Consider the following 10,799-nt stretch of genomic DNA (forward strand, 5'->3'; position numbering starts at 1 on the left):
AAAATGGTCTCTGTTAGGTAGAGATTGGTGGGGAAAAGTAACTTGGAAGCGTTTTGAGATGAAACCAAGGAACCCAGCACATGGATTGTGTTTGGGCAGTGGGTTGTCTTACAAAGCACACCCCTTTGCATCCCACCAGATCCACCCTTTGAGGAACAGTATTAGCCTTTTGTACTCCCAAGCAAACAGTCTTTGTAAGAAAGAGTTTGGCTGTTAATGCTGAGCTGAGCTGCGGGCACAGGCTTTACTTTTCCTGTTCTGCTGTTAAGAGTCTGGGCTGCTCAAAAGAGCTGCCCAGGGGAGCCTCTGCCATTGATGTGTGCAGGGTACGAAGTAATGAGTCAGCCACAAACTGATGCCCCCTTGGGCATCCTGGCATGGCTCTGGAGCCTTTACGCTGCTCCAGGCTCAGATGCCGTCTGGTCGCTCCCTGGGAAAGGCTGGGGCCAGCCCTGTAGCCGGTATGGGTGCCAGCAGATGCTGAAGCGGTGACAGTCCAGGCTGGTGTGGCTGTGGTGCCACGGTACGGGGCCAGCTCCCGTTGAGGTGAAACCTCCTGATTTAGAAACATTTCCTGTCATGATAGGACATGTCCATAGGCTAGCAAGGGACAGACAAAGATGCAGGTGCCTCCCTCTTCCTAGCTGATCTTAGCACAGTCTTTCTTAGGGTATCACTGGGATTTCATTCCAGCCTCCCCCCCTTTGCAGGTCCCCTGCTACCCCTCCAGAAAGATGGTTATTTGGATGTGGACCAACCATCCCACAGATGCAGCAAACCAGTTGGCCTGAGCCATAACTGGTTGAGTGCTCCTGATTTGGCACATCTCCTTCACTAGTAACTGTGGTGACCTAGCGGGCCTGGCAGACCTGGCCTTCCAGGAAAAAGCCAGTCCAGGAGGCCAGGAATGTGTGCTTCTGGGTGAAGCCACAGACTGGTATTTTCCTCGTACAAAGCATTTGTTAACCACCAGCTGGGATCCGGCCTACGCTGTCATTTTGCCGCGCCTTAACGCATTTCTGCTGTCGTACCCAGCTCTATGTATTTGGAATAAGTTTGTAAAACCAGAGGAGTCTGCAGGACTTGCTAAAAAGGGGCCAGCGAGAGCCCAGGGCTGAGGGGCAGCGGCACCCGCTTGCAAGAGGCAAATCACAAGGAATCGTCCGTGCCCGGGGTCGGGGCCGTGCAGAAGGGGCCGGTCACCCCGCGCCCGCCGGGCCGGGTCGGCGGGGAGCTGCTGGAGCGGGCGCACCCCTCGGGAGGTGGACAGAGCCGCGGGCGCTCTGGAACACGCGGTTACGTGTTACGGCCGGGAGGAAACACGGCAGCAAAGGCAGCACTCAATGAGCGGGAGCGTTGTTAATTAAGGACAATTAACGGTGAACGACTATGATAACACAGCAAGCAGAGCCGCGGCGCTCACCGCCGGTAACACAGCAAGCGGAGCGATGAACCTGCCTTGGGGCGCGGGCGGCGGCGGGACCCTGGCCGGGACCCTCCCTCCGCCGGTCCGGGACCACCTCGCGCCGTGGGGGGCTGCGCCGGAGGGGGGGAACGATGATGATGATGATGATGATGATGATGATGGTGACGATGATCTCATCCGCAGCCAATCAGTGCCGCCCCGGGGGCGCGCGGCGGCACGCGGGCCCGGTCGGGCCCCGCCCCTCCCCGCGTCTGGCAGCGCCGGCGGGGGCTGCCGGCAGCGCTCGCCCAGGTGCGTGCCCGCGGGGGCCGGCGGGGGCCGGGGCGGGGGCCGGGGCGGGGGGACACATGCCGGTTAACGGCGCCGGTCGCCGGCCGGAGAAAGGGCCCGGGCGTGCGGCGCGCCTGACCCGCGCGTCCCCGCTGCCTGTCCCCCGGCGGCGCAGGGCGGCGGTGCGGGGCTATGAGCCGGCCGGAGGCCGAGCCCGGTTCCCGGGCGCGGGCGCAGGCCCGCGTCTACCTGGGGCAGCTGCGGAGCCGCGTCTCGCCGGCGGGGCCCGAGGGCGGCGGGCGGCGGGACTACCTGGTGGAGGCGGCGCGGCAGCTGCGGCTGGCGCTGGAGCGGGACGTCAGCGAGGACTACGAGGAGGCCTTCAACCACTACCAGAACGGCGTGGACGTGCTGCTCCGCGGCGTGCAGGGTGCGTGGGGCCTCCTCGGAGGGCGGGGGACCGGGGCGGCCCTCCGGGGAGCACGGCCGGGGACCGGGGTATCCCTCCGGGAGACCAGCCAGGGGACCACGGCATCCCTCTGGGGAGAATGACAAGGGGACCGGGGCATCCCTCCAACGAGCTCGACCAGGGGACCGGGACATCCCTCCGGGGAGAATGACAAGGGGACCGGGGCATCCCTCCAGGGAGACCAGCCAGGGGACCGGGGCATCCCTCCGAGGAGAATGACAAGGGGACTGGTGGGGCATCCCTCCGGGGACTGCAGCTGGGGGAGGCAGTGCATCCCTACTGGGAGAAGGGGAGGGGACCAGGATGTCCCTCTGGGCAGTATGGCCAGGGGACCCGGGCTTCCCTCCTGGGAGCATTGCAATAGGACCAGGGCATCCCTCTGAGGAGTGTAACCAGGGGACCGCGGCATCCCTCCGGAGACCTCATGGCCTGCCCTCTGCACCGACTGCAGTTGACCCCAACAAGGAGCGTCGGGAGGCTGTGAAGCGGAAGATCACACAGTACCTGAGGCGCGCGGAGGAAATCTTCAACTGCCACCTCCAGCGGGCTGCAGGGGGTGGTAACCCCGCTGCCACGGTGAGGGGCTGGTGTGGGGTGGCATGGGTGGGATGGCAGTGGATCTGTGGCACTGGGAAACCTGGGGGGCACACACAAAAATCAGCCGCAGTGAGCCTCCTGGGCTGCCTCTGCCAGATGCCACAGTAAGGCGGTGTAGAGAAAATGGCAGACACATCAGTTGCGGAGTGTCCCAGCATGCCGGTGGCTGCGAGGGAGCTGGCAGCCCTTCACCCTGCCTGGCTCAAAGAGCTGAGGTGGGCCCGGCTTGCCTGGGGTGCTCCCAGGACCCAGCCCACTCTAAGGTCTGTATGTTGAGCTTGCTGCCGCCATAGTGAAAATGGCCATTTTTTGGTGGGACTGAAGCCACTGGGGGGAACCACCTTGTCAGATGTTAAAAATGTCATCTTCCTCATTCTTGTTCACATCTGGGTGGAAAACAAAGACGATGGCTGCTTGCTGTATTGTGGGAAGGAGGTGGTTATTGAAGGGAGAGGGGAGTGAGGCTTGGTGAGAGGGCGGGGAGGAAGGCAACTACCTTCCATACAAATCCCCTTAGTGTTGGAGCAGTCCAGGTCCAGGTCCAAATTTTGAAGTGATTTAACCTCTGCTGCAGGCACAAGCTTTCCCTGAAAACTTCAGAAATCCAGGAACTGACTAAGAAAACAGTCCAGCTGATGTTAGGAATCAACCACGGCCATTGGAGCGTTGTCTCTGGGTGTTGGCCAGCCCAGCAGTATTGCTGCCTCCTCCGGAAAATGTGGGGACTTCTCCCATCTGCTGTCATGGACAGTAGCATCTCTAGGTCCCTCATCCTCTTCTCTCACTGCCTTGCAGGGTTACAGCAGCCTGCGCTTCCGGCCGATCAGGACGCTGAGCTCAGCAGTGGAGAACCTGAGACGGTGTAAGGTTGTGGGAGTGATCGATAAGGTAATGACTCGAGCTGGAACTGAAGGGGGTGAGGCTGGGGCTGGACCAAAGGAAGTGTGAGCTGGAGGGTCCTGGCAGCTGGGATGGGGGTGCTGGCCCCCAGCGCACCCACCAAGGAACATGAGGGTGTCTATCCACACCATTCCCACAAGGGAAAATTAGCAGGTGAGGAGGCAAGTTGGGAACTCCCTTTAGGAGTTAGTTGGGAAACCTGTTAATGTCCCCATTACTTTTGCTTACCAGAGCTCCCAAGATATTTACAAGGAGGTCAATGCATCCAGTTCTTTCCCATGCATGGAATTGTGCTTGATGCCTAGGTACCGCGATGGTGGACTCCTATGGATAATCTAGACTTCAGCAGAAGACAAGCTATCTGGATGAATGAACTAACTAGTTCATGATTTTGGAGCAAAGCCGCCAGGCTTACCATCTCCATACCCACACTGGCACATTGCTCTCCTGCCGCTCACACTTCTCAGCTTGTGAGGGCTGATGGGGTCCTCCTGTCCTGCTGAGGCCCGGGCGGGCAGCCTGGCGGACCTCACAGAGCCCAGAAGGAGAAGCGCAAAACCCTTCTTTGTGAAGGAAGCAAAAATGGTGTGGGAGTCCCCTCTTGGTTTAATTAACTTTCTTTCTACTCCCTGGCTGCATGGCTATCTCCTTGCTACTAACCTGTGTTTTGCCTTTCAAGACTAGGGGTCTGAGCACCACCAGACTCCTGTAGTTGGATGGGAGTTCGTTTTGGTTCCAGAGCTGAGTCCCTTGGGTCATTCCTGTAGGCTGTGTTGGGGTGGGAGCAGTCGCTGCTCCTGACTGGTACTGTATGTACTACTCACAGGTGCAGATCGTCCAGGATTTGGCCACTGGTGGGACCTTTATACTTAAGGTGGGTGTTTTCAGTTTCATCTGCCTGCTTCTTCCTATCATGCCAGAGCCTCCTTGTCCAAGCAGACAGGGGCAGGTTAGAGGACCAAAAAAATAGCAGCTCACAGAGGTGTTGGAGGAAGTTCCTTGTTCATAAAGCTTTTGTTGGCCGCCTCAGACATCTTCTGTGGTCAGAAGGGAAGTGGTTCTCCTCGGTCATCTCTTTCTCTGCCTTGTAATGCTGCAAGCCAAGCCTTATGCCCACATCAGTCTGGGTCAACCCCTGACACATTGTGGGTGAGGTAGGTGAGGGCCCCTCGGTACAAGTCCTAGGGCATTTTCCAGTGCCTTTGGAACTAAAAATAACGGACTTTAATAATTGGACAGGGAGGCTGTGGCATGACAGGGAAAAGCATCGGTTCCAGAGGGGAGGGGAGAGGGGGCTGGGATGGCAGGTTCCTGTCTGAAGGGAGTAGGGGCAGTTGTGGGGGAAGGCAGTGTCCTCTGGGTCCCACAGTGCAGGTGGGGAGGGCTCTGCCTTGGCAGAGCTTTGCAGAGCCCTGCCTTATCAGAGCTGGGTGCTGGGGACTGACAGACCTCTCGGCATGAGCTGGAGGTTTCCACAGACGGGGAGCTCCATCGCAGGTGACCAGCCATGGGGCTTGGCAGATGGCACGCCACGTTTCTGGCTGGCCTCCTGCCCTGGCAGGTGCTACGTTGCAGGGAGTCCAAGTCCCTACCATGCTGTAACACCCATCTACCTGTACCTCCTCAGAGCCTCCCCAAATCCCATGTTGAGACGCGCGAACGACAGACCATCATACCTCATGGGGTCCCCTTCATGGTCAAGCTGTTGTGCTACTATGTGAGTGAGGATTCCATCTTCCTCCACCTGGAGCATGTGCAGGGTGAGTGGGGACAGCATTGCCTCCTGTCCGTGGAGAACCCTGCTCTTATCCCCAACATCCCTTTCTTCATAATCTCAAATGTGTTTCTCCCGCTGCTTTGGGACTGTGTTTAATAGTGACAGCACAAGCTGTCTTCTTTATAGAAGGGTGGTGGGTACCAGGGCTTAGAGACTTTGTGGAAGGAGCTGCTCAGCTGTGTTGGGGATTCTGGAGGTTTGGTAAGAGCTGACTGGGGAAGTAACCTAGAAATGAGCTTGTGGAGACCTACAAGGAGAAAGAGGTTGTGTGCGTAGGGATGTTACATGGAAACTAGCTTTAGGGACCACTGAGTCCCATGGGAGGGGATGGTCATGCCTTGAGGTAAAGAGGTTTGTGTGGTCCAGTATCTTGAAAAAAAAACTCTCTCATTTTACTGGCATTGTTTGGCCATGACAGGAAGGTGATGGAGAGGGAGAGCCAAGTGAGGTAGTTCACCTGGATGTTGTAGAACAAAACAATCTTTTGATAAGACCTTTATAAAATGTTTTTTAGTTACAAGAGAAGTCACACTGGATTTTGAGATCAGACCAAAGAGAGGAGATGGAGAATCAGGGCATAAAGGGCAGGGAACAGATTGGCATTCAGATACAACTAGGAGGCAAAATTGAGGCTTGTCCCAAGGTGAAGAAGTGTGACAAGGTGGAGGCTTGTCCCAAGGAGCTTCTTTGCTCTCTGCTGGTTGAATGGATGTCTAGGGAGCAGCAGCTGGAGTCCAGTGATAACAAATGAAGGCTGAAGTGAAGAACACCCTCAACTCCTCATGTGTTGCTGTAGGATGAGCTTGCATGAAGCAGCTAGCAGCTGCATGTAGTGAGGCTGGGAAGCCCTGGCAGCATGCTGTGGGCTCCAGGGCTTGCTGCTCTGGTGCACTGCTGACCCACGGGCTCTGTGCCACGCTGTGGGAGCTCTCTGCCGTCTCTGTCATGCAGGGGGGAAGGGCTTTCAGGGGAAAGTGGGCATGGCAGTGGGATCAGGGGCATTTGTGAAGAAGTGGCTGGCCTGTGGCATGGAAGTGTCAGAGCTGGGATTGAGGAGACTGTGCAGAATGGGGAGCAGGGCTGCTAAAGGAGGGGGGAATGAGCTTTCGGTGTACTAGGTCCTGGGGGAGGTGTGAGCATTGAGGTGTGCTTGTAGGGCTGGGGAGTATTCTGTGTGGGCTTGAGCTTTGCTGTAGGGGACATTAACAATGCTCGATCATTTCTCCAGCGTGTGGGCCTTGGCCTGTGTCTGAATGGGCCATGTCCATAGCAGGAGAACCAGGGATGCTTTCTGCCCCATCACTTGTTCCTCTCTCTCCTTTCCAGGGGAGACACTGTGGTCTCATCTCCGCTCCAAGTACTGTGTCCAGCAGGGCTCTGCCGATTCAAACACCGTTCAAGCCCTGAACTGTGGTAGAGAGGATGGCATGGGAAGCTCCCAGGGCAGCAGCCAAATCTCCATCTTCTCTTCTCGGACAGGCAGTGGCCTCCCAGGCTTTGCGACCCACCGAGTATTGGGAAACACTGGTGCCTCGCCCCCTCAGGAGCAGTCCCCCGACCCCATGGACCCCGGCTCGGGGGACCACTGCCAGCTTTGCCTGGCTCCCGCCAGCAGCACGCGGGTTGCACCTGGAGGGCAGGATCTAGGCATGACACAGGCTGTGCCTGGCGTCATGGACCATGTTCCAGCAGCATCAGCTGAATGCCGCGGCCACCTTACCAACCAGGGCCTGGTCGTCTACCGCTGGGACACACTAACCAGTGGCACAGGCTGCGTGTCAGAGAGAGCAGCCTCCCAACAAGACCCCAAGCTTCCCCAGACACCTGCCCCCATACCGAAGACTGTGAGAGGGGGCCAGCCAGGGGCAGCGGAGCCACTGTCTCAGCCAGTGTCTGAGGTCCCCTGGGCTCAGCCCCTCCTGAGCTCAGGTCAGAGGCAGCTTCATGCAGGAGTTGCCCCGTCCAGCTCTGGCAAACCCTGTGGGCCTGACCCAGTGGTGCGGGAGCCCTCACGGGGAGCAAGCCTGACCTGCAGCCAGCTCAGTGAGCAGCCGCAATCAGGACAGCGTGGGGCTTTGGCTTCCCGTGGGCATGGCCAGAGAGCGTGGGCTGTGAAGGAGGAGCAGGTGCAGCTGTGGGCAGCAGAAATCCTCCTGGCCTTAGAGGGACTTCACCAACAGGGTGTATTGTGCCGGGACCTCAACCCCAGGAACCTGCTACTTGATGCAGCCGGTAGGTAGTGCCACAGGCTGCCGCCCCAAGGAGAAAGAGTGAGGTTGGCCTTTCGGCTGGGAGACTGCCATTTGCCCCATTTCCAGGAGACATGGACTTTCCTGAGTTTGCTTTGGGGGAGGGTGGGAATCTGGGAAGGTTTGGATGTTTCTGAGCCTGAAAGCATGGTCTCAGTTGGGATTTCCAAATGGTTATTACAAGAGATGGCTCTGCAGAGGGAGAGCCAGGGGTCGCAGCCATAGGAATGCATTGACCCTGCTCCCACGTCGGGGCTGGCTGCCTGGGAAATCCCAGTACAGGGAAGCTGAGACCAGCTGAACTGTGTCTGAGGTTAGTGTGACTGCAGTTTTTCCCCTGCTTGTAGTTACTGCCTGCTGGGGTATTCTGGAGCTGTCTCATCCCTTTCAGCCGTGGGTACTGCTGTCAGTGCAAGCTGAGTGCAAGTCCCTGCTCAGCTGGCAACATCTGGGGCAAACTGGAGAGGTACAAATTGCTTAGGAAAAGAAAAATGCTGAGAGCTTTGCAAGGGGAAAGCTAACCTTCTGCATACCCTTTAAAAACTGCTTCTTCCTCACTACAGCCTGTACTGAGGTCTGTGAACTTGGAGCCCCCCCTAACCAGTCTCACCAGCTGCAAGTGCCTGCTGGGCATCTCGGGAGGCGCAGGGCCGGGGGATGCACAGTGCCTTCGCGTTCAGGGCATGGCAGGGGCCCAGTGCTCTGGCTGTTCCCAGTTATGGGGTTATGGCTTGGCTTTGTGCTCCAACCAAAGTCCCTAAATTTGTCCTAACCTCCCTGCTTTTGTCTTTGGTGCTGCTCTGCAGGTCACGTCCGTCTCACCTTCTTTGGCCAGTGGACAGACGTGGAGCCCCAATACTGCAGCCAGGCACAGGAAGAGCTCTACAGTGCCCCAGGTAAGGGATGCATCCCCTGCCTTCTGCCCAGTGCCACTGGCTAGAAGAGAGGAGGCTTCTGCCTGCAGCGAGATGTGCCCAGCATGGTACAGCCACTGGTGCTCCCTGCCTGCAGCTCTAATGCCTCTCTGGCTCTTTCTGCAGAAGTCGGGGGGATCACAGAGCCCACCGAAGCAGCTGACTGCTGGAGCTTTGGCTCTCTCTTGTATGAGTTGCTGACAGGAGTGGTAAGAAGCAGAGGAGCTATGCAAGGAGGGGGGGGGGGGGAGGTGACACCAGCTCAAGGGCTCCCTTCTGTGCAGGGGCTGGGAGAGTGCCTTGCCCTGCTGGCACCTCAGTGCTGTGCCAGGTTGCTGCAGGCATGTGATGCCTGTGCATGGTCCCTGGGTGTTCAGGGCCCTAGCTTTTCAAGCCTGCCATGTAGGGCTGGGGTTGTGTGGCAATGAAAGCTCAGCAGGGTGCTCCTACCCTCCTCAGTGCCTCTGCTCACCATCACCTCCACCTCCTGCAGCCGCTGTCCCAAAACCACCCTTCAGGGATTCAACCTCACACCCCACTGCATCTGCCGGAGGGGCTCAGCCTGGCTGCTACATCGCTGCTCACTGAGGTGAGGGGCTTGGGTGGATGGCAGGGAGGATGGGGCTAGAGGCTGGGGAAAGGCAGGCTCCTGCCTGGGTAGCTTTTCCAGTGTCCCCATCTCCCCATCCTGCTCTCCCATCCGCTTTCTCTGTAGCTTCTGCAGTACAACCCGAAGCGGCGCTTGGGTTCTGGAGGAGGTGGCGTGGCAAAGCTGAAGTCCCACTCCTTCTTTAGTGCCGTCCCGTGGAACAGGCTGGTGGGCTAGGCAGTCTGTCCTTCCCCCAGGGAGATGGCCACAGAGCTGCTGTCCCTGGCACTCATGACCCCAGGTGGCACCGGCAGCTCTGCCTACTGGAGGAGGTTTGCCTGCAAGGGCTGCCCTGGGTTTTGCAGCCTTACATGTTCTGTCTCTGGTCATGTTTGTTGGAGTCTCCAAGAGCGGAGGCTGAGGTCTGGGCCAGGCTGTCTTCTCTAGGTCCTCCCTGGTGGGGAAAAAAAAGGGAGCCCGGGTGCCCACCCCCCGGGGACAAGCCATGCTCCCCTTCTGGAGCATCCCTTGCAGAGATTAGCACCACGCCCTGGGACTCCCTCCCTATGGTTTTTATCTCTGCTGTTACCACAGTGACCCTCCACCCTGTTATTTTTTGTGGCTTCCAAGTGTGTTGCCTCCGGGCCCTGCTGGCTGGTGCCCGAGCCTGGGGTCTGTGCCTATCCCTGACTGCATGTGTGAGGGGGGGTGTGTGGGGGGGTGTGTGTCAGGTGAGAGGGAGCCCTCTGCTCTTCTGCCCCCAGCCCTCTGAAAAATAAACCACTCGTTATCGCTTGCAGAACTGTCCTTTTGTTTCTGAGCTGGACCAGCCAGGCCTTAGCCAAGCATTCTCAGTGAGGGAGAGCCCCAAATCTGTTTCTCAAACCTGCCTGGGACCCCTGGGTTTGTCGCCCACCCTCTCTCATTACCTTGCAGCCAAAATCCAGAAGGTGGCACCGAGTGCCTGACCTTATCTCCCCTTGTGCCCCTGCCTGCCTCACGGCCTCTCAGGTCCACGCGGCCCTGCGCCTGCAGCTCCGGGTTGGGAACATGCACCGAGCGCCTGTGCTTTCTGCCGGCCTGGGCTTTTGTGGTCGTGACCTGCTCTGGCTCCGGCCGCCTCTGCCTGGGTGCTCCGTTGCTGTCAGGACAGCAGCCCCGCTGCCCTTGTGGCTGTGCTTTGAGCACAGTCACCCCTGGTAGCCCAAACAGCGAGGGGTTAAAGGGATGAACTCAGAGCCAGCACAGGTGGAGGGAGGATAAGAGTAAATACAAACGGGGATGAAAGGAAAAGCAGCATGGAGAGCAGGCATCTGCTAACACCCCAAAGCAGAGGATGCTGTGCTCGTTTGTGCAAGTTGAAGCCATAGGCTCAAGGATGAGCTGGCAATGGCAGTGGTGTAGACTTGTCCCCCATCTCCCAGAACTCCCTCCCATTGCCCACCCATCCCCGATAGTAAGGCATTACTGGCACCAGTGAAACTTTTCTGTGGCTAGCTGGTTCCAGCTCCTGCTTGCCACCAGCAGTAACACCCTGCTCCTTGCTGACTCAGCCTGGCTCTCGGGCAGCAGCAGGAGCTCTTGTCCACCAGAGGGAGGCAGAGCCCA

General features: G+C 58.3%; 1 protein-coding gene across 1 annotated transcript; it reads left to right on the plus strand.

Annotated features, from left to right (window-relative positions):
* The first annotated feature begins 1,888 nt into the window (after positions 1 to 1,888).
* On the plus strand, positions 1,889 to 9,428 carry RPS6KL1 (ribosomal protein S6 kinase like 1). The gene is made up of 10 exons (XM_086463111.1): positions 1,889 to 2,126; positions 2,617 to 2,741; positions 3,558 to 3,650; positions 4,489 to 4,536; positions 5,290 to 5,422; positions 6,766 to 7,671; positions 8,495 to 8,584; positions 8,729 to 8,811; positions 9,096 to 9,191; positions 9,318 to 9,428. The coding sequence occupies exons 1-10, from the start codon at positions 1,889 to 1,891 to the stop codon at positions 9,426 to 9,428; spliced, it is 1,923 nt and encodes a 640-aa protein (XP_086319237.1).
* The last annotated feature ends 1,371 nt before the right edge of the window (positions 9,429 to 10,799 follow it).

This window comes from Leptosomus discolor, chromosome 3, assembly GCF_034619465.1.
Source record: "Leptosomus discolor isolate bLepDis1 chromosome 3, bLepDis1.hap2, whole genome shotgun sequence".
NCBI lineage: Eukaryota > Metazoa > Chordata > Aves > Leptosomiformes > Leptosomidae > Leptosomus > Leptosomus discolor.

Bases quoted from the DNA above. Each gene is read 5' to 3' on its own strand.
- RPS6KL1 (XM_086463111.1), top strand. From the start codon at position 1,889: ATGAGCCGGCCGGAGGCCGAGCCCGGTTCCCGGGCGCGGGCGCAGGCC. The intron at 2,127-2,616 runs GTGCGTGGGGCC...CACCGACTGCAG, and splicing joins GCTGCTCCGCGGCGTGCAGG to TTGACCCCAACAAGGAGCGT. The intron at 5,423-6,765 runs GTGAGTGGGGAC...TCTCCTTTCCAG, and splicing joins CCACCTGGAGCATGTGCAGG to GGGAGACACTGTGGTCTCAT.